This window comes from Dipodomys merriami, unplaced genomic scaffold (genome assembly GCF_024711535.1).
Source record: "Dipodomys merriami isolate MVZ:Mamm:240054 unplaced genomic scaffold, mDipMer1.0.p SCAF_78, whole genome shotgun sequence".
NCBI classification, from domain to species: domain Eukaryota; kingdom Metazoa; phylum Chordata; class Mammalia; order Rodentia; family Heteromyidae; genus Dipodomys; species Dipodomys merriami.
Window position 1 is genome coordinate 3,029,584 of NW_027206379.1, and position 22,056 is coordinate 3,051,639.

At 60.5% G+C, this 22,056-nt stretch overlaps 2 protein-coding genes across 3 annotated transcripts; one reads left to right on the forward strand and one right to left on the reverse strand.

Moving 5' to 3' along the window:
* Positions 1-319: 319 nt before the first annotated feature.
* On the forward strand, positions 320-10,393 carry Ccnd1 (cyclin D1). Its single transcript, XM_070009706.1, has 5 exons — positions 320-724; positions 2,045-2,260; positions 2,724-2,883; positions 5,613-5,761; positions 7,366-10,393. The coding sequence occupies exons 1-5, from the start codon at positions 527-529 to the stop codon at positions 7,528-7,530; spliced, it is 888 nt and encodes a 295-aa protein (XP_069865807.1). The 5' UTR covers positions 320-526; the 3' UTR covers positions 7,531-10,393.
* Positions 10,394-15,017: 4,624 nt separating this feature from the next.
* On the reverse strand, positions 15,018-21,911 carry Lto1 (LTO1 maturation factor of ABCE1). Of its 2 annotated transcripts, none has more exons than XM_070009729.1 (5): positions 21,728-21,911; positions 19,967-20,072; positions 17,391-17,461; positions 16,225-16,339; positions 15,018-16,024 (listed from the first exon to the last, which is right to left on the reverse strand). In XM_070009729.1, exons 1-5 carry the CDS (start codon positions 21,775-21,777, stop codon positions 15,956-15,958), a joined length of 411 nt encoding a protein of 136 aa, XP_069865830.1. In that variant the 5' UTR covers positions 21,778-21,911; the 3' UTR covers positions 15,018-15,955. The 2 variants fall into 2 exon arrangements, with proteins under 2 accessions (XP_069865830.1, XP_069865829.1); XM_070009728.1 differs by having other exon boundaries at positions 16,225-16,342; positions 21,728-21,910.
* Between the last annotated feature and the right edge of the window lie 145 nt (positions 21,912-22,056).

The window sequence follows — 22,056 nt, forward strand, 5'->3', positions numbered from 1 at the left end:
ACGAAGCCACCCCACCCCCTCCAAGCCTGAGGGGGGCAGCCCCACACACCCGCACCCCTTTCTTCCCCCCGCGGGGGGAGTGGGGGAGAAGGGCCCGCCGGGGCGATTTGCATTTCCATGCAGCCCGCACTTCGGGGGCCCGGCGGGGGTGGGGGGCCCGGCGCGGCGCCCGCGGGATGGCTCCCGGGCTCCGGGCCTCGCGGCTGCCCGCGCGCGGCGCCCCGGCCCCCTCCCCCTGCGCGCGCCCCGCCCCGCCCCGCCCCCGCGCCGGTTTTCTGCCCGGCTTTGATCTCTGCTTAACAACAGTAACGTCACTCGGACGACAGGGGAGTTTTGTTGAAGTTGCAAAGTCCCGGAGCCTGCACAGGGCCGTCGGCGCCGCAGCAGCAGCGAGCAGCCGAGCGCGCATCTGCGGCCAAGGGACCCCGGGCGGCGGCGGCCAGAGCGGAGCGCGGCGCGGCGCACACCCAGCCCAGCCCGGACGCACGGCCCTCCCGCGCCCAGGCGCCCCGGCGGAGCCCCGGCCATGGACCACCAGCTCCTGTGCTGCGAGGTGGAGGCCATCCGCCGCGCGTACCGGGACACCAACCTCCTCAACGACCGTGTGCTGCGGGCCATGCTGAAGGCGGAGGAGACTTGCGCGCCCTCCGTGTCCTACTTCAAGTGCGTCCAGAAGGAGATCGTGCCGTCCATGCGCAAGATCGTGGCCACCTGGATGCTGGAGGTACCTGGGGCGCCCCTCGTGGGCCGAGCCCACCCTCCCTTCGCCCTCCTCTCCTTCCCTTCCCTCCCTCTCCAACTTTGAACTTGGTTACTAGAAACCTGGGTTCTCAAAAGCGGTCGGCGCAGGTATTTTTTGAACGAGAGAGGTGGGGGGGTGGGCGCTAGAAGTTCCTCCTCCCGGTGGGGGGTGGTCTGCCCTCGAGGTCCTCGGGGGGGCGCGGGGGGCGCCGGCGGGGACACCCTGCGCGGCCCCCGTTTGCGCCCCGGCCCCGCTGTGCCCGCTCTCCGGGCCGCCCGGAGCCGTCCGCTCTGGGGGGGGGAGGGGGTCACAGATTTGATTTTTAAATTAATATCCATGGACACGTATGCAAGGGTTGCTCGTGCCAGTATTATGCGCCATCTTTGCTCTCTTATTCCGAAGCAAAAGTGTTTATTAATAATTGGGGCCTGGTGGGGGCGGGGAGCGGCCGGCGGGGCGCCGGGGACCCGCGCTCGGGGCCGCGCGGCCGCCGGGCACCGGAGGGAGGGGCGCGGGGACCGTATCGGAGGGGGGGACCCCCGCTCGGGGTAGGAGGGGGGCCCCTTTGTTCCCGCGGCGGGCCCCGGGACTCCCCGCACGGGGCACGGCCCGGCCCGGAGAGCACGCCGGGCGGCAAGGTCGCGTGGCCCCCGGGTCGCCGGGGGCTGACCCCGCTCCGCGCGGGTCCCCACGCCGGGGGGACCTGCCCGGGGCGAGCGGGGGGCCCGGGCCACGTTTTCCGGCTGTTGGCGGGTGGCTCGGGGCCCCGGAAGTATTTTTAAACCATTTTTGAAAGTGCGGCGCGGTGCCCTTGCGAGAGGAAAACGGCGCCCGCGCCCAGGGCCAGGGGGGCCCCGGAGTTTGAGTTCCCGGGGCTCCCCCCGAGGCCCAGACCGAGCCCCGGACCCCCGGTTCGGATCAAGGACCCCCCGAGGGTCGTTTTCGGGGGGTTTCCGGGCCCCGGACTATTTTTTTGATATTTTTAAACATTTTTTGAAAAGATGACGTCTGGGAAATGCGGCGGGCGGTCGGGGACGCCACCTTTGTGTGCGGCGCGCGCGCGAGCGCCGAGCGCGGCCCCCGGCCGCCGGCCCCGCGGCGGGGGCTGCGGCGCGCGGGGTGCGGGGAGGGGGGCCCGCCGCCCCCCGCGCGGGGCCCCGCCCGCCACGACTTTCCCTTTCAGTTTCGGGGCGGCGCGGGGCTGCGGAAGCGCCCCCGGGGGGGAGGGGAGGGGGACGGGAAGGGGCGCGGGGCTGGGGCCCCGGGGCCGCGTGCGCCCCTCACCGCCCGCCTCGCCCGCAGGTCTGCGAGGAGCAGAAGTGCGAGGAGGAGGTCTTCCCGCTGGCCATGAACTACCTGGACCGCTTCCTGTCGCTGGAGCCCCTGAAGAAAAGCCGCCTGCAGCTGCTGGGGGCCACCTGCATGTTCGTGGCCTCCAAGATGAAGGAGACCGTGCCCCTGACGGCCGAGAAGCTGTGCATCTACACCGACAACTCCATCCGGCCGGAAGAGCTGCTGGTGACCGCGGGGCCCCGCACCCCACCCGGCCGCGCCGGGACCCCGGGGAGGGAGGGGGGAGGGGACGGGGAGGGGGGGGACAGCGGGCTCGGCCACCCCGGGCCGATCGGCCTGCCCGCGGGAGGCCCGGGAGGACCGCGGCGGGGGCCGGCGGCGGGGACCCCCGGCCCTGCCCCGCACCCGGCCGCCGGCTCCCGCCGAGCTGCGGGCCGCGCGCGCCCCCTGGCGGCGCGCGGGCGGCAGCGCGGGGCCTTTTTGTCCCCGCCGCCAGCCTGTCTGCCCCAGAACTTCTCCACTCGCCCCTTTTGTGCTTTGGTCTGGGGTCTCAGGGCACACCCCCCAAACACCATCCCTTCGTCTCTTCCCACTCCAAGACCACACCAAATGCAGGGGTTCGTGGCTGGCGTGTCAGGTCCCCCCCTGGCCCTGACCTTACTCCCCATCTACGCCTGTCCCCCCCCAGCAAATGGAGATGCTTCTGGTGAACAAACTCAAGTGGAACCTGGCCGCCATGACCCCCCACGACTTCATCGAGCACTTCCTCTCTAAAATGCCGGAGGAGGAGGAGAACAAGCATGTCATCCGCAAGCACGCACAGACCTTCGTGGCGCTCTGTGCCACAGGTAGGTCGGTGCCCTCGCGGGGAGGATCCTAGTGGGGCGCTCGATCTCCTCCCTGGGCCCCTGGCCACCCCCACTGTGGGGGCTTGGAGCCCCGGTGGGGAGAGCCATGCTCCTGAGCCTGCGGTCCCCTGCTGGCCGTCGGCACTCCACGCCGACAGGCTTCACCTTGGCAGCCTGGCCGCCTGCCCCGCCTGCGTCCTCGAGGAGCCTGTGCCGCTGGGCCCCCTCCCGGCCCCTCCCGGGCTGGGGCGCCTGCCAGGGGCGCCTGCACCACGTGCTCAGACGGCCTCAGTGCCCCAGTGCGGGGGCGGCCCGCGGAGGAGCCCGGCCTGAGGCCCTGCCAGGGGCGCCTGCGGCCAGCTCCACTCAGCCCTGCCCTGGGAGGGCCTGGCTGGGTCCCGGGGGTCCTCCCTGCAGTCTGTCCTCACTTGGAATAGGCAGACATGTGTACATCGAGTCAGGCCCACGGGGGCCTGGGTAAGGGGCTGTGTTTCAGCAAGCAAGGGCCACAGGGCAAGGTGGCACCAAACGGACCTCTAGCACCTGGCTGCAGGGACAGAGCCCCCCACCATCTGCATCTCCACCCGCCCCCTGCTGTGTGGACTCATCTCCCCCCCCCCCCAGAGGGGACTCTGGTCTCTACCCTCCTCCACCTGCTAAGGGTTGAGCCCCTCCCCCAAGGCCTGCCAAGCAAGGCATGGGGGGAGCGTGGGGCCTGGCGGGCAGCAAGGCGTCATCTGCCTGGGGCGCTTTCAGGGAGAGGAGAGCAGAGGGGAGGCCCAGGAGGCTCCGGGCAGCCTTTTATGGAGCTGAAAGTGGCTTCAGAGAAGCAGTCTCCTGGAGACAGCTCGAGGGACCCAGTGCGGGGCCTCTGGGGAGGCTTGGGCCGCAGAGCCCCAGGCTGAGGGCAAATGCCCCGGGCTGCGCAAGGCTCCCCGACCTGGCCACTCTAGGGCCGCTGGGAGCAGGTGGAGGTGGACACACGGCGTGGTGGCCCTGGCACCAACTGCAGGACCAACTGGTACCAACTGTTACATGCACCACAGAGAGGAACGTGGGGATGAAGCGGAGGTGTGGGGGAACGTGGGGATGAAGCGGAGGTGTGGGGGTCTGGGAAGACGCTCTGGTCCCTGCAGGGGCAAGCACGCCACTGCGAGGAAACAGGAGGCTGAGGGCTGAGGGCCGCGGTTCAAAGCCAGCCCGGGCATCTCCACTTAACCACCAAAAAGCCAGACGTAGAGCTGTGGCTCAAGGGATAGAGCATCAGTCTTGGATGAAAAAGCTAAGGGACAGGGCCCAGGTCCTGAGTTCAAGTCCCAGGACTGGCACCAGGCAAATAAAGCGCACTGGAGGGCATCGCTCCTCTCCCTCCTTGACAGGGCCCCCAGACTTTCAGTTCCTGAGCATGTGGGTTCCCTGTTAGATTAACTTGCCTATCCAAGTGTGCCCCAAGGCTGCTTCGGGAAGGCTGTGGAAGGGGGGGGTCGGTCAGCCGCCACCAAGTGCCATCGGCACTGGTTGATGACCAAACATGTGTTGGGGTGAGAATTCCCTGCGGTGGCCACGCTCTGTCAGCACAGGGTGGGATGCTGCACCGAGGGACGGGGAGGATGTGGCGGCCCCCCCCTTTAGTAACAGGCTTCTCTTTGGGTGAAGGATCCACCCCCAGGATTGTGTGGAGGCCTCTCTTTGTGGTTTCATTAAGCTCATTCCTGGACACTTGTTGGCATGGACGATAGCAGTGAGGGCTGACACATCCCTTCCCACGTCCATCCGCTCTGGTCTGGGAACCCCTGGTTCAACACCTCCCTTCACGGTGCAGCCACGTAGAGGAGAAGTAGGTGTGTCCTCCAGTCAGGGCCAGCACAGGAGACAGCCTTGCAATGCCTGGTGCAGCGCCCCCTAGCGGGCTGTTGCTTCTCCTTCGGTTGGTTTTCGGTGGGGAACCCATAGGGTTCACTGGGTCAAGATAACAGGAAAGGCCTTGGACTACTGAACAGAGAAGAGGTGTGGGGGGGATCCTGGATTGGCGCTCAGTGAAGTCCAGTGGGAAAGGGGCATGGCCGTGGAGAAGGCCTGGCACCCTGGAGGGCCCAGCCCAGGCCCACCGCCCCGCCCCTCCCTGCTGCTGGGCATTGGTTGCAGGGCAGCGTGTCCTTGTCCAATCCCTGTGGCCAGGCTTCTCGTTGCTGGGAGGACTGCCTTCTCCTTTGCCCCATAGGACTGGCGTGAGGTGGGTGCTGTCTGCAGGGCTGAGGAAACCCAGGGCCTCTAACATGCTGGGCAAGTGTGCTCTCCCGCAACTGCACCGGGCAGTTGGGAGGAGTGTGCATGTAAGAGTCTGTCCTGGGGCTTGAACTCCATCTCTCATGCGTGCTTGGCTTTTTTCTCTCAAGGGTGTCTCTGCCACATAAGCCACAGCAGCTCTGTTTCCAGCATTTTTGGTGGTTTATTAGAAATAAGAGTCTCACGGACTTTCCTGCCTGGGTCGGCTTTGAACCGTGATCCTTGGATCTCAGCCTCCTGAGTAGCTAGGATGACAGGCCCAGGTCTCAACCAAGTGGCAAGGCCCAGGGTTCCATTCCCCAGCAGCCTCAGGCTGGCCTTGAACTACACATCCTCCTGCCTCAGCCCTCCCCTGGCACCCGGCACCGTGGGCGGGGTGCACTGGGCATGGATGAAGTCCACGGTTCCCTGCTCACGGCCCCTTTTCTCCCTCTCTGCTGCAGACGTGAAGTTCATCTCCAATCCACCCTCCATGGTGGCGGCCGGGAGCGTGGTGGCAGCGATGCAGGGCCTGTACCTGGGCAGCCCCAACACCTTCCTGTCCTGTTACCGCATGACACACTTCCTCTCCAGGCTGATCAAGTGTGACCCTGTGAGTGGGGGCAGGGCGGCCGCCTGGGGTGCGGGAGGCCATGGGATACAACTGTGCTGTCTCTTCGGACCTCCCCAGGGCCTCTGGGACCTGGCATTGGTGGGCTGGGGCCCAAGTTCCAGACATTCAACCCCAAAGACGCCTCTTGGCGTCTTATTGTCATTTTATTGTCAGCTCTTGTAAAGAACTCAAATAAGCCAGGTGCCGGTGGCTCACGCCTGTCATCCCAGCTACTCAGGAGGATCGGGGTCCAAAGCCAGCTGGGACGGGAAAGTCCATGAAATTCTCATTTCCGATTAGCTATCAAAAAAGGCAAAAGTAGAGTTATAGCTAGCTCACGGGTAGAGCACCAGCCTTGAGCAAAAGAAGCTTAGGGACAACAGGCCCTGAGTTTATGCACAGCTGTATATACACACAGCTATGTATCTGTGTTTTTGTTTATTTGGTGATAGTACTGGGGTTTGAACTCAGGACTCTGCTTTTTCTGGGTAGGTACTCAATGCTGCTTGAGCCACACTTCCAGCCACTTTGCTTTGAGTTCTTTTTGGTGTTTTTTATACAGATACTGGTGCTTGAACTCAGACTGGGCACTGCCCCGAAGCTTTCTTTTTTTGCTGAAGGCTGTGTTCTACTTGGATCACAGCTCTAGGTCTGGCTTTTTGGTGGTTAGCTGGAAATAGAGTCTCACAGACTTTCCTGCTCAATCTGGTCTTGAACTGCCATCCTCAGATCTCTCTCGGCCTCCTGAGTGGCTAGGATTAGAGGTGTGAGGCATTGGCGACCAGCAGAGGCCCTCACTGGGGGTAGCTGGCAGCCCGGGGTCCGAGGACAAGGCAGGGAGTCCCGAGTTGGGCCCCAGCTTGCACTTCTACCAGAGGACTCTAGAGTGGCTCAGAGCTGCCATTCCCTGGGATTCCTAAGAGCTGTGGGTAGAGTTCATGGACAGCCTGAGGCGGTCCCCATCTGTGAGATGGGCTCATTTTTGCCAGCCTTGCGTAAGGACTACATATGGCTGTCCTTGAGTTCCCCAGCCCATCCGTGTGCATACTGCTGCTTGGGGGCAGGGCTAGCCCTGGGTACTGAGCTGGGCCCACAGGCCAGGGCCGCTGGGGAACCAGCTCACAAATCTTCCTCCAGGATTTAGAGCGGCCTCAGAAAGGCTGGTGCGGCCTTGCTCCTTACCAGAAAAATATCCAGGCAGCTGCCCGTGTCTCATTCCTGTATTCCTAGATGCTCAGGAGGATGAGATGTGAGCATGGTGGGGTTTTTTGTTTTTGTTGGTCATGGGCCTGAACTCTGGGCCTGGGCGCTGTCCCTCAGCTCTCCAGCTCAAGGAAACACTCTACTACTTGGGCCACAGCACCACTTCTAGTGGAGATAAAAATCTCACAGACTTTCCTGCCCAGGCTGGCTTTGAACAGTGATCCTCAGATCTCAGCCTCCTGAGCGGCTGGGATGACTGGCGTGAGCCACTGGCACCCAGTGAGGATGGTGGTTTGAAGCTGGGCCAATCAGGAAAGTCAGTTCGGGTGTTGGTGGTGATACCTGGCGGTGGTAGGGGCTTTTGCTGAGATCCCTCCCCTCCCCTCCCCCCCGCCCCCCAGGACTGCCTCCGTGCCTGCCAGGAGCAGATCGAGGCGCTGCTGGAAGCCAGCCTGCGCCAAGCCCAGCAGAACCTGGACCCCAAGGCCTCGGAGGAGGAGGAGGTGGAGGAGGAGGAGGTGGATCTGTCCTGCACACCCACCGATGTGCGCGACGTGGACGTCTGAGGGCCCCACCAGGGCCGCCGAGCCGGGAGCGCCCTGGGGCTCCTGACCGTCCCTCACAGGACATTTCGCTACACCAGAAAGGAGCGGTTCACTCTCCTTGCTGGTTTGGGTTTTTTGTTTTTGTTTTCTTCTGTATTCTTTGTCTTTTCTGTCTCTGACTTAAGCAAAAGGAAAAAAATTCCCTGAAAATGGTCTTTTAGAGGGAGAGAAAGAGAGAAATAGAATTTGTATAGCCCTCAGTGGCTTGTACTATAGAGAGGATTTTTCTAGGCTGGTAATGAACTAGTTTTCTCTCGGTGTTGTTTGAGTTTTAAGAATAGTTGTTGTTAACACACAAGATGTCTCTAGGGAAGACTAGAGTTGATTTGTGTGTGTGTGTACGCGCGTGTTCAGGGGAAAAAAAGCATAAAAGATATTTTAAAAAGAAAAAAAAACGCAAGAAACCTTTTTTTTTTCTTCTTTTAAGTAGAGGAGGCTTTAGGTAGAGAAATGTATTCTGCTTTCCTGAGGAGTTGTCTTCCACACGGCCCTCGTCTCTACCTGCCCGCTCAAGTAGCCAGTCACTAAGCAAGCGTCCTAGGCATATTCTAGTAGAGGAGACCTCTTCGCCTGGCCCACGGCTGGTTGGTCTCTGTCCAGGTACCAACCGGTGTCCCAGTGGTAGTGGGAAAAGCCATCTTACTCGGCCAGCACGCGCCGGCCGAGGCAGGCAGCAAGAGGGACAGAATATATTCTATTTTTATAATCTCGCTATTTTTGTAGTCACCCTGTTGATGAGATGCTGGTTCCCCCTTCCTCCCCCATCCCGTCCCCCACGGCCCTGGAGCCTGCCTACATCAGGTTAAACCCACAGCTACTTTTGTCTTGTTACTCCTTTTGTCTGTTCTCCCTCCTGGGTATTCTAAAACCATTCCGTGTCAGAGCACTTTGGTCCGGTGGTGGGAGGCAGAATGGGATCTGCCACCTTGGCGGCAGGGGGCAGTGTTTGAATGGGATGGTTTGGGAATACATACAATCCTGCTTGTGCAGACGGGGCTGCACCCTGAGTTCGAGTCACTGTGCTGTTAGCCAGGGGTGGGGAGCTGTCTTGAAAGTCAGGAGAAAGTCCTTTTGTGTTGTGTAGAGAAGTTCAAGTCATAGGAGTCTTGGTGCCAGCTGGAGTTTGGAAGTAGGGACCTGGAAGGTACGTAGATACCCAGTAGTTTAAGGTTTACCTTTAGATGTTTCATGACGGAAGGTTTTTAAACACTAAAATATATAATTTATAGTTAAGGCTAAAAAGAATATTTATTGGAGACGATGTTGATAAGGCCAGTATGATTTATAAAGTAATGCAATCTCCCCCTGAGTTTAGACACACAGACTTTTTTGCCCCCAAAGTTTTAGAACTGTTTACAAAAGATTGATCCTTTTATAAGTAAAGGGTTTCAAGGAAAACCATGCCAGAAAATGACAGATTTGGCCTGCTTGGAATTCCCCCCCAAAGTGGTTTGATCCAAGCATCAAGGAAATTAGGGTTCAGTTCTAGCACATTCTGCCCTCTCTGTGAAAAGAAAGATATATATATATATATTAGTGACAGGTAGATAATTTGCACATCTTGGCTCTTACCTTTTATTTGAGGGTGTGGAAGGGAGGTGTGGAGGGCTTGAGGCTGAGGCTGAGGGGATGGGGGAGCAAGGGAGGGAGGACGTCTCAAGGGGAGGAGAGACAGGCTGTGGCTCCGTCTTAACTTCGCTGCTACCGATGAATTCCTGCCCGGTTCGGAAGCAGACTTGCATAGCTTCTCTGAATCATCTTTCACGTTGTTTTGCTGCTATTGGAGGATCGGTTTGTTTCTGTTTTGTTTTGTTTTACGATGTCATATACTGCCATGTTCTCGTTTTGATTTCCTCATAGAAAATTGTATTGCATATGCCCTTTTTGTAGGTTTTTTTTTTAATGTGATCAGTTTTGACTTAATATGATTACTGCTCTATTCCAAAAACAAAAACAAAAAAAAGGTCTGTTCACAATACCTCATGCTTTCTTTAGCTATTGTGCAGGTCCAGTGGTCAGACTCTGTCTGGTCCTACAGACAGACACGGACGGGATCCCAAACAGGCGGGCTGAGGCCTGGGAGGCCACGAGGCCCCGGGCGCCGGGCTGTGCCCCGCTGGGCCCTCCCTCCGTCTGAGCTGGGGCGTACCATCAGTAGTTGGGACAGCTGTATCATTCTGTATGTGTAGTTATGAACATTGCATTATTATTATATTATTATTATTATTTTAACAAGTCAGTCTCATGTGCCGGCGTGGTGCTGAGCCCCGGGACGCCGTCCTTTGGGGTGATAGAAATCGCTTCTGGAACTTGTTCAAGTGTTGGGTGGTTTCATCTGTTGTTTCGGACTCCTGTTCTGTCGGTTGATACTTTGTACATTACGATCTCAATGCCAGGTGCTCACGGGTCCCCTTTAGCCAGCTGCCCAGTCAAAAGGATTTGTGACTGCTGGTGCCCTGCCGGGGGTCAGCCTGCACCCCCAGGACGGTGCCTTCCCACCCCTCAGCTTACCTCAACCACCCTGCCTCGGGGTCCTGGGGGGATGGGGCGGTCCTCAGCGACAGACGGACACAGGCAGAAGCCTTGGATGCCGTGTGTGCCCAAAGGCCAAAGGCTGGTGGCAGGTCCACAGGGCACACGGAGTCGGTCCTGCGGCACGCCGGGCTGTGAGCGTCCAGTGGGGGGGGGACGGGTGGCAGTTTGGGGTCTGTGTGTTCCTGACAGATAGCAGGGCACTTCTCAGCACAGACATGTAACCGGCACGTTTCCAGCAGAAAACAAAGGACAAATGTGGAAAGTCTAGAATAAAATCGATAAAATCCCACTGTGGTGTCTGTTTTTTTTTGGGGGGGGGCTGATGGGAAGACAGAAGAGGCTGGAGGGCCTGCCACCTGTCCACTGGGCTGTCCCAGAGCCCATCCTAAGGAGACACTGCAGGTACATCCCCTGGTGTTTGGGGGGGCAGGGAGAAGGTACCAGGGGCTGCCCCCCAGGTGGGTAGGAGTCTGTGGGTTGCTTTTGCTGCCAGCCCAAGGGCAGGGTAGCCGAGGGAGGACAACAGGGCCAAATGTGCGCTGGGCACGGGCGGTGGGCCTGGCGCCCGTGGGAGGCAGGAGGGCACCTGGGTGGGCTGCTGCGTTTCACCACCAGCTAGAGGTGGGAGGGTCAGTGGTGTCCCTTCAGCTTGGGGGCTGATGACTAGTCATTCTGGAAGGTTCTCAGCTTGGTTAGGCGATATTCTGCTAACCTTTACCAACCAGCTGTGCTTGGCGCACTTAACACCCCTGGATGTGGTATGAGGGTCCCTGTTCTGATCAGGGGCAAAGCTGAGAGTCAGCTGACCTGCCCCCCATCTTGTAACCCTCTTCTTGCCCGCTGCTTAGGCAGGATCGCTGCGCAGTGAGTCTCGGCCTGTCTGATCTCTGCCCACCACTGGGCATTCCGCTCCGGGCCTGGCCTGCCTTTCCTCCCTCAGTTCTGGCACCTTGGCCACCAGCTGGAGGCTGGTGACCGCAGACTGCCCAGGCTCCCACTCCAGGTCGCCTGAGTGCCGGAGCTGCCCTGGCCATCGGCTCCTCTAGAGGGTGGGACTCGGTGAAGATGCCTCCCGCTCTGGCCCAGCTGCCGTTGTCTTCCCAGGCCTCACCCTCGAGGGAGAACGGTGCGGTGCGTGGTCTCAGGTCCCTGTGTGTGGGAGTGGGGGCGGGGGCGGGGAGAGCGTGCAGGAGGTGGACAGTAGCGCTGCCCAGAGCAGCACCCATGGTCGTGAGGACAGCTGGGGCATGGGCCTGTGGGGTGTGGGAGGGGTGGAGTGTGTCTATGCCCACAGAGGGGCAGAGTGCCCCCCCCCATGCTGCCCAACCTCTCTCCTGGGGCCTCCCTGTCACCCCAGGAATGCCTTTGATCTGGGGAAGGCAGCCTGGACCTCTAATCCCTTCCCACAGCCCCCTGGCCCGCCCTCAGGCCCCACCGCCCGCCGCACCCCAGCCGCACCGCAGGGCAGACAATAGCAGCTTGGGCCACGGGCCTTGGGGCCTGCATCCGGGGCCATTGTCACTGCCACTCACGGGGGCACACAAGGAGGCCCGGGCCTCGGTGGGCCTCGAGCCCTTCAAAGGCAGTGGCATCCATTAATCCTTTTGTCACCTGGTGACAGCTGAGCCAGCTGTCAGTCTGCAGCCACTTCAGAGCTGACCGAAGAGGCAGGCCCTGGGCGGGGGGCCCACGCGGCGGAGACCCCGGCCCAGGGCGAGGGGCAGCCTTTGTTCCTTCTCAGCTTTCCTGGAGAACGCGCCCCTAGCAGCCTCTGCTCGTGAGACACCCGGCAGGCAGCGAGGACCCCACCCAACTCCTGCCAGGGGTCAGGGACTTCTTTATCCTTACCAGGCAGCTCCAAGTGGTTGGTCCCTCCACAGGGACAGCGACGCAGCCACGGGCACACCCGCCCTGTCCCCAGCGCCATTTAAACCCATGGCCCGACTGGGCTGAAGCGCTGTCCACAGTCCGCGTCCCCACCCATCACCAGGTCTCTATTTGGTGACCGAACAAAGAACTCCTGGGGTTCGGAGCTGGGGTCCAGACACCAGCTCCCCACCAGTAGGGAGGCGGGGAGGCTGAGGCTCACGGCTCCCCGCGCTGGCTCCCCGCGCTGGCCCGTGGGTCCTCCATCTTCTGAGGCCTCCCCTGACAGGTAGCAGGGGAAACACCCACTCTGCCCTCTGGAGCCAGACAAGGACTGTTCAGGCTTTGTTATATTTTGGTGAGAGCAGCCAGATTGTGAAATAAATGCACAAGAGAGGCTGTGTGCCCATAAAGCTTTATTTATAAAAACGGGCAAAAAGCTGGGTATCAGTGGCTCACACCCGTCATCATCTAGCTACTCAGCAAGCTGAGATCTTAAGATCATAGCTCAAAGCCAGCCCAGGCAGAAAGGTGCATGAGACTCATCTCCAACAAGCCAGCAAAACCCTGGCAGTGGAAGTGTGGGCTCAAGTAGAACAGCAGCCAAAAGAGCTCAAGGACAGCACCCAGGCCCCAAGTTCAAGCCCCAACAGGAACACACTCACACAGTAAAGGAGGGACTAACAGCGTCGCAGCCTCGGGCACACTGCCAGCGAGGCCGAGTTGCGTCCCTGGGCACAAACACGGCCAGCCTGACCCCCAGCTTTCAGGGGGCTGTGGCTGGGGAGGCAACTAAGGAGAATGGGGGTCACTCATCAGGTGGCCCTAATCGCCCTTGGCTGGGTCCTTACAGGAGGACTCAGGCTCACAGGACGCAGGACAGATGCCATCTTCAAGCCAGGGTGGACTTGGCTTGGGAGAGGCCAGCTTGGGACCCCTGGATCCCAGCCTCCAACCTCCAGGGTGTGGGAAGATGTCTGTCTGCCGTGGGAGCCACTCAGGGACGGCCCAGGGCACGCATCACCTATGGACAGTGCAGGCAGATCACAAACACCTGGAAAAGATGAGACCACCTGCATCCACAGCCCCTAAGAGCCAGCTTCTGGGGAGGCTGGGATGGGAGGCCCATGGCGCCGCTCCAGCCAGGGAAGAAAGTCTGTGAGACTGCATCTCAATGAAGGAAGCTGGGCATGGCTGGTCGCACCTGTGATCCCGCCGTTTGGGATCAGAAAAGTTCATGAGACTGGAATCCCAGCTACAGGGGAAGCTGGGATGGGAGGGCTGCAGTTCTAAGCCAGCCCCAGCAGAAAACTCCATAGAACTCCATCTCAACAGAGGGCAGCCAGGAGCAGCGGGCACCACCGACAGCTCAGCTAGGCCAGGACCCTGCACCCAGGCAGGAAGTGAGACCCTGTGCCAAAAACAATAGAGATATGCAGGACTGCAGGCAGGCAAACATACCTCAGAGGTAGAGCACCTGCCCAGGAAGCACAAGGCTGAGTTCAAAACCCCAGTACTGTCAGACAGGAAGGGACAGGGAAATAGCGAGGGAGCTGGGAAGACAGCACACAGTCCTGTCTGCAAACAAAGGAAGCCAAACCCAACAGTGCTGGGCCAGGGGAGCGCTGAGTGGGCCCCAGGGCACTGGAACACAGGGCGGGCCTGCATGCAGGCTGGGGTGCAGCAGGCGTAAGGACGCAGATCCTGTCCGGTGCTGCGCTCTCAGCCCTCTGCTTGTGCGACGGCGGCTGGGCGGCTGGCAGGGGGCTGGCCGGGATCTCAAGGCTGTCCTGTCTAGAAGTAGACTGCCCTCCCCTTACGGTCACTATTTTTTGAAGTGCAAAGGGCTCAAGTAGTAGAGCCCTTTGCCTAGCAACCTCAAGGCCCTGGGCTCAAACCCCAGTATTGTCTAAAAAGTTGCACAAAGCAAAACAGCAAGAAAAAATACACTCAAATCAACGTGAGTTTGGTGCAGGTGGCTCATGGCTACATCCTACTCAGGGGGCAGAGATCTGAGGATCACGGTTCCAAGCCAGCTGAGGGCAAAGTCGTCCCTGTGTGTGAGACTTCTCTCTAACCACCAGAAAACAAGAGGCACTGTGGCTCAAAGTGCTAGCCTTGACCAAGAAGAGCTCAGGGACAGCACCCAGGACCTGAGTTCAAGTCCCACAGCTAACAAAAAAATGAAACAGAAACAACAAAAAAGCATGATAGTACCCTGGAAGTGTAATCAGAAAGTGAGCATCTAGAGTCTATATTATACATATTAATATGAATATAATGTAGCCTCAGGAGGCTGAACTCTGAGGATGAAGATTTGAAGCCAGCCTGGGCAGACAAGTCCAAGACTCTTATCTCCAATAAACCTGCAAAAAGCTAGAAGTTGAGCTGTGGCTCAGAAAAAGCTAAGGCCTTGAGTTCAAGCCCCACTGTGGGTGGACACATGTGTGTGTGTGTGTGTGTGTGTGTGTATGTGTATACACACACATAGATGCACACCTATACACATGTAAGTACAACATGCATGGAAGTATACTTCAGATACATTTATAGATCACATTAATATGTAAGTGTGTATATGACCACGTAGATGATTATGTGTTCGTATATACTTCTGGCACTTTCTATCACACTGAGGATCAAATCAGGGCCTGCTGAGTCACTCCCGGAGTCTGGTACCAGGTCTGGACCCAGGCCTCGTGTGTGCGGGTGCCAAGGGCCACAGCCACAGCCGTTTTCACTGGTCACTTTCCCGAGGGCCTCCCTTCCATGTGGGTGCACACCTTAGCCAGGACCTGCCCACTCTGGGGGCTCCTGTGCTGAAGTGGGGTGTCTGCGCGAGGCCTCTTAGCTGGCGTGCGCTGGGCTGGCGCTCACTCTGGTCACTGTGTCTAACCCAGGACAGGCGCCAGACGCGGCTGCGGTGGTGGGATGAGCTGCGGGCCAGGGCGATGCCGGGGGAGCCCTCGTCTGCACCCACACAATATGAGGCTGTGGCCAGGCAAGGCAGGCAGCGGCCGGAGGTCACTGATGGCCCCAGACAGGTGTGTGTGCTAAAGTCTGTTTATTTTTTCCTCCAGTTAGAAAACACACTACACACACTAGTAACAGAACACACAAGAACACGCCAAGGAAAGCCACAGCCAAGGGTCCCTGGACACGCACGCAGGGCGTGTGGCCGGTGCTGGGGACCGGGGCACGCCACCCGCTCCTGGCTCCCTGTGAGGGTGGTCTGGGCCTGGGGGAGGGTGGTCTCCCGCCCCCTGGACCCAGCTGCGGGCGTCCACCAAGATGTCCCGGAATCTTAAGAGCTGCTGTCTTGGTGGCTCCTGCCGCTCACCCCGCGGGTCCCAGAGGCGGTGGGAAGGTCACGAGTTCCAGGTGGCGCAGCCACGTCGACACTGTCCAACAGGAAACACGGGCTGCACAGGCGCAGGGGCCCCACGGATGGGCCTCACTGCGGCCCCAGAGAGCTTCAGACCGCAGCGGCCCGAAGGTGAGGCCCACAGCCAGGATCCCTGCCCTGGCTGAGCCCGAGGCCGGGGCACACACGGGGGTGTCACCCTCAGGGGCAGCTGGGCTCCACCACAGGGCCCCCACGGGCCAGCCCTGCCGTCCATCTCATCCGTCCCCGGCAACAGTCCCTTCTCCCCTTGCGTGCGGGAGGCTGGACACACCCACTGCTGTGCCAGTGGCCGTGGACTGACCTCGCCCTGTCCTGCCTCTCCTTTCCCCCCAACAGTGCTTCCCTGAGTAAGGCCTGGTCTCAGCCAGGGGCCAGCTGAAGCTCCAGCTCTGGACAGACCCCAGCAGCCCGCAGAGGGCAGGCGGGAGGGGCGTGGCCATCTCGGTGACCCAGGCAAAAGCTCAGGGAAGGAGGCCGGGCGGGGACCCTGGCCGCTTTGTTTGCCTTTAATCACGTCTGCGAACGCAGAACACACAGACATCTGTCCCTTGAGATTTCTTTTCTGCTCATCTGTCATTCTCAAAATGAAAGTCCAGAACCTTCCGTGGTGATTTTAAAGTCAGGCTGAACGTTGAGCAAGGAACAAAGCTGGAAAGAAAAGGTGGTTGAATCTCACTTGTACTGTCCACCTTACACGCGTCCCCTCCCCACCCTGCCCTCCACGTTGCCCCGGGCTGTCCCGGGCTGTCCCACTCAGGAGCAGTCTGGGAGGCAGGCAGAGCCCGACAGTCACCAAGCAAAGGGAGCCTGAGCCAGCCCTGGAGCACAGGCTCCGGCAGCGGACAAACCTGTTTAAATTTCCCCCGGATGCTGTCCAAGTCCTCGTGCAGTTTATCGTACGTGGCATCCTCATAGGGAAAATTCTCTATCATTCCAATCAAGGCCTCTGCCACCTTCACCTTCCTGCTGCAAACAGAGACACAGAGACAGCCCTCCTCCCACACCGCCCCTCCACCCACCCGCCCACAGACACGGGGAGGCAGTACCTCCACCCACCCGCCCACACCTCCGTGGACGGGAACCACCCAGTCAGAAGCCCAAAATCCAGCCCTTGAGTTAAATGATACATGTTTATGTAGCTACACGCGCAGACCTGGCCCACCCACGGCCTTCAACGCCGGCCTCCACCGCGCCATCAGACTTGGACCACAGGCCAGGCTCTGCTCGGAGTGTGTCAGCGGGGAGCACGCATGCTCACAGCCTCGGGCTCAGCCACAGGGACCTGGCCTCTCCCCACCAGGGTAGCACTGTCCCGGGGCCCGAGGCCAGGCCCCTCTGGGAGCAAGATGAGTGTTGCAGAAAGGTGCACAGAGAGGCGCGCAGCACCCCTGCTCCAGCACAGGCGGTGACCAAGCCCCAGGTCTCAAACCACCCCGCCTCCCCTTCCCTGAAAGTCAACTGAGGAAGGCGGAGGGATGCAGGTGATTCCTGAGGCTGATGGGGGACCTCGGGGCCCGTTGCCGGGAGGCGCCGGGCCGGCCTGCCAGCACCGTGTGCTGCTCAGAAGGGGCTCCCCAGGCATGGGGTGCCAGAGCCGCATCCTACCCAGCACACAGGGCAGGTGACATGGGCAGACCCGGCGTTCCCCAGGGGCCTCCAGCCATGCAAATGTCACGTCGTCGCGCTGTAACAGCAAATTGCTCCCTGGCATGCGGGGAGCCACACCCACACCAAACTTCCAGCTTCCAGTTCCGCAGACCCACCCGGCTCTGAAGGCGGGTGGACTGAGCTAGGGAGCACCCACAAGAGGGCATCAGCCGATGAGTGCCTCCTCCGTCCCTCCCAGGGCTGGAGGGTGCTGGACACCCACTTGGCATGCTGGTGACGCAAGGAGGAGAAGAGGGAGAAGTAACCGCGGCCCGCGCCCTCCGCCCAGCACCCCACGGCCGCACACCTCCCAGCAGCACCCAGGCGGGAGACCCAGGCCCGGGAAGGAGGGGCAGCGCAGCCTCACCTGTCTCTCCCGGCGCTGCCACTGTGTAAGAGACACTTCCACGCCAGAGCAAAGCCTTGGTAGCAACCAATCTGCAAGGTGAAAATACGCACAGGTCCACGAAGGAGCCCAGCTCCCTGTCCACCACACCGAGCGCCCACCAGCCACGCTTCTCCTGCTCCTGAAGGGCCTGCTGAGCCCCGGCCACGGGGCCTTGAAAGCTGCCTTCAGCCCAGCACCCTCCTGGGTGGCTGGAACTGCCCACAGGCTTGGGGGGGGGGGAGCAGCAGCCCCCGAGTGAGGTCACTTCTGCCCTGCCCCTGGCGTCCCAGGTGGCCGCTGTCAGGCCAGTGCACCAGCCACAGGTGGCAGCTATGATGACAGCAGTGCTGGGGGACCCCACGGTGGAGCAGAAGCACCCTATCACGCAGCTCCAAACTGCTGAGCCCTGCAGCAGGGTGGGGACTCAGGGAAGTGGGGTTTGGTGGCCCACTCCCTACACCTGTCACATGGGGTGCAATATCAAGCATCTAATTGCCCACACAGGGTCTGGGACAAAGAGTAAGAATACCAGCGGACACACAAGTGCTGGAATGAGGACTGGGACAGCACATGACACCACTGAAGCCCTGGTGGCCACGAGGCTCCCTCGCCTCTGGCTGCTTGGCCCTCCTCTCTCCACTGCTACACCCCGGGTCAAGCCTTCGTGGCTCTCCAGTCTGTTTACTACACACAAAGGCTCACCATGTCTTTCTTTTTGTCTTATGCCAGTACTGGGACTTGAACTCTGGACTGGGATGCTATCCCTCAGCTTTACTGTTCAAGGTTGGCACTCCACCACTTGAACCACAACTCCACTGCCAACTTTTTGGTGGTTAATTGAAGACAAAAGTCTCACAGAAGCCGGGCGCTGGTGGCTCACGCCTGTAATCCTAGCTACTCAGGAGGCTGAGATCTGAGGATCGCGGTTCAAAGCCAGCCCGGGCAGGAGAGACCGTGAGACTCCTATCTCCAATAAACCACCAGAAAACCGGAAGTGGCGCTGTAGCTCAAGTGGTAGAGCGCTCGCCTTGAGCTGAAGAGCTGAGGGACAGCGCCCAGGCCCGGAGTTCAAGCCCCATGACCGACAAAAAAAAAAAAAAAAAAAAAAAAGTCTCACAGACTTTCCTGCCTGGGCTGGCTTTGAACTGTGATTCTCAGATCTCAGCCTCCTAAGTAGCTAGGATGTCAGCTGTGAGGCACAAATGCCCAGCTTTGAAGATCTGTAGTGTTGAGACTTGATTTCCTGGCTCAATCCCACTGAACATCACACTCAGTCATAAACTGCAGATGAAAAAGATCCCCCCCTTCCCCCCCCCCCGCCCCCCGCCAAGTTGTCAGGGATGGCACCCAGGGCCTTGGCATATGCCTTGTTACTGAGCTACATACGCCATACACCGCCTGCCTTTGAGACAGGGTCTCAGTATGCAGCCCAGGATGGCTTTTTTTTTTTTGGTCAGTCGTGGTGCTTGAACTCTAGGCTTGAGCACTAACCCTGCGTTTTTCAGCTCAAGGCGAGCACTCTACCAGTTGAGCCACAGCGCCACTTCCGGTTTTCGAGTGGTTTATTGGAGACAAGAGTCTCACGGACTTTCCTGCCCAAGCTGGCTTTGAACCGGGATCCTCAGGTCTCAGCCTCGAGCAGCTAGGATTATAGTGTGAGCACACAGTGTGTGCCCGGCCCCAGGATGACTTTGAACTTGCAATCAGACTACCTTTGCCTCCTGAGTGCTGGAATTTGGACTGAGAATGCAATTTGTTTACTTACTTTGGGGCTGGTACTAAGACTTGAACTCAGGGCCTGGGCACTGTCCGAGATTTAGTGCAAAACTATAACCTGGGGGGGGGGAGGCTGGGAAGGGATGGGAAGGGGAAACAAAGGAGAAGGCTACAATGCTTGATAAGAAACATACTCACTATCTTGCCCATCTAATTGTAACCCCTCTGTACAGTATTTTCACAATAAAAATTTAAAAAAATAGAAAAAAAAAGAAAAATGAAGTTTACAACTTGGGGGGATGGGAAGGGATGGGATGGGGAAACAAAGGAGGAAGCAACAATGCTTGATAAGAAATGTACTCATTGGGGCTGGGAAGGTGGCTCAGTGGTAGAGCGCTTGCCTTGCATGCATGAGGCCCTGGGTTCGATTCCTCAGCACCACATAAACAAAAGAAAAAAAAAGCCAGAAGTGGCCTGTGGCTCAAGTGGTAGAGCGCTATCCTTGAGCTGAAAAGCTGAGGGACAGTGCCCAGACCCAGAGTTCAGGCCCCATGACTGGACCCCCCCAAAAGAAATCACAAGAAATGTACTCATTACCTTGCTCATGTGATTGTAACCCCTCTGTACCATATTTTCACAATAAAAAAAAATTAAAAAAACTATAACCCTACCACTTGAGCTATAGCTTTTTGCTGGTTCACTGGAGATAAGAGTCTCACAGACTTCCCTGCCTGGGCTATCTTCAAACTGTGATCCTCAGATCTCAGCTTGAGTAGCTAAGAATACAGGTGGGAGGCACTGTGCCTGGGTCTCCTTTCTAAATGGGAGTTCCCACTTACCTCCGATCCCACTCTGGCCCCATGTACGGTGCCATACTGCCTTCCTTCAATTCTGCCCAAAGTGCTGCCTTCCTCATAGCCTTCCCGATAGCCCTCACCATGGAATCTGTGATGGAGAAGGAAGAGTCAGCCAACAAGGGAGAAGGCCAACTTTTCCTGCAAACGGTTTCCTTCGGGATTATGCACACCCTGTGTGACAGAGCACCTTACGGTGGGAAACACCTGAAGCTCAAGTCCGAGGATGGGCGCTCCAGGCCCAGCTCCTCCGGAGCCTCCCACCAGGGCTGTACCTCCAGAAGCCAGTTTCTTTCACGGACACAGAGTGGGCTACATGAGAGACATCTGTCCCGTGGAGCAGCAGGGACAAGCAGGGAAACTTAAATTCAGGGCTCCCTCCCCATAGTTAAATCCAGAATAGAAGGGGACTCTGGTCACCAAGGAAGCCAAGTTCTAGGTTTCCCAAAAACTCAGGCATGTGTCCCCAAAAGACTGTAATGCATTCAGGAAGTTTCCTCGGTCAGCAGATGACGGTCTAACGGGACCTGTGGGACGGGGAGTGGGATGAGGGTCGTGACCCCCCCCCCCAGCCAGGGCCCGTGTGCCCCGAGGGACACAGACAGCAGAGCATCAGGTCCCTGTCCACAGGACAGAGGCGGACCATCAGACGGGGGCGGGACTGAACTTTTCTTCCTGGAGTGTCCCTGAAAGAGCAGCCACAAGGCGACCACCCGGTCCCCGCCCGCGGCGCTCCCCAGGGGGCTGGAGAGAGAAAGGGGTGACCCGGGACCCGCGGAGGGGCAGGCCCGGGAACGCCGCCGTCTGGCCCCGGACGTCCCACAATCAAAGAACGAGACAAAGTGGCGGCTCCCAGATGGCAGAAGCCCGTGCCACGGGCGGCGGGGGTCCCTGCGGGCCGCGGGCCGAGCAGATGCCGCAGGGGCGGGGCGGGGCGGGCGGCTGGCACGTGCCAGGGGGCGGGCGCGACCCACCGCGCCGGCTGCTCTCCCGCCCCCTGCCCGCCCCTCCTCCGCCCCAGCACCCCCGGACACGCCCCCCACGCAGTCCCCCAACCGCCCCAGCACCCCCCCAACACCGCCCCCCACGCAGCCCCTCCTCCGCCCCAGCACCCCCGGACACGCCCCCCACGCAGTCCCCCAACCGCCCCAGCACCCCCCCAACACCGCCCCCCACGCAGCCCCTCCTCCGCCCCAGCACCCCCCAACACCGCCCCCCACGCAGCCCCTCCTCCGCCCCAGCACCCCCGGACACGCCCCCCCACGCAGCCCCTCCTCCGCCCCAGCACCCCCCGGACACGCCCCCCCACGCAGCCCCTCCTCCGCCCCAGCACCCCCCGGACACGCCCCCCACGCAGTCCCCCAACCGCCCCAGCACCCCCCCGGACACGCCCCCCACGCAGCCCCTCCTCCGCCCCAGCACCCCCCCGGACACGCCCCCCACGCAGTCCCCCAACCGCCCCAGCACCCCCGGACACGCCCCCCACGCAGCCCCCCAACCGCCACAGCACCCCCAGACACGCCCCCGCCCCCCACGCAGCCCCCGCCCCGCCCCCCACGCAGCCCCGCCGCGCCCCCCACGCAGCCCCCGCCCCGCCCCCCACGCAGCCCCCGCCCCGCCCCCACAGCAACGGCCCCTCCCGGCCGCGCCCCCCACGCAGCCCCCGCCACGCCCCCACGCAGCCCCCGCCCCGCCCCCACAGCAACGGCCCCTCCCGGCCGCGCCCCGCCCGCCCTCGTTACCCACCGCTCGTCCGCCATCACGATGGCGTCGAACATGTCCTGCCTCTCGGCCATGGCGCCGCGCCCCCCCTCCGCCTCCGCTAGGGCTCCCGCTTCCCCGCGATACGGCCCGCGGAGCCCAGCCGCCGAGAGGCGACGTTTTCCAAGAGGCGAAGCCCACTTCCGGGGGTAGCCGCGCAGAGCAGGCCGGGAAAGGACGGCCGGCGAGAAGGCCCAAAACGATGCCGTTACGCATGCGCTATTGCGGCATTGGCGAAGCTGGGTGGAGCGAGGCCCCGCCCCCCATGGATAGCCACGCCCCCTCTGGACCCCGCCCTCCTCCTCGGTCCCCGC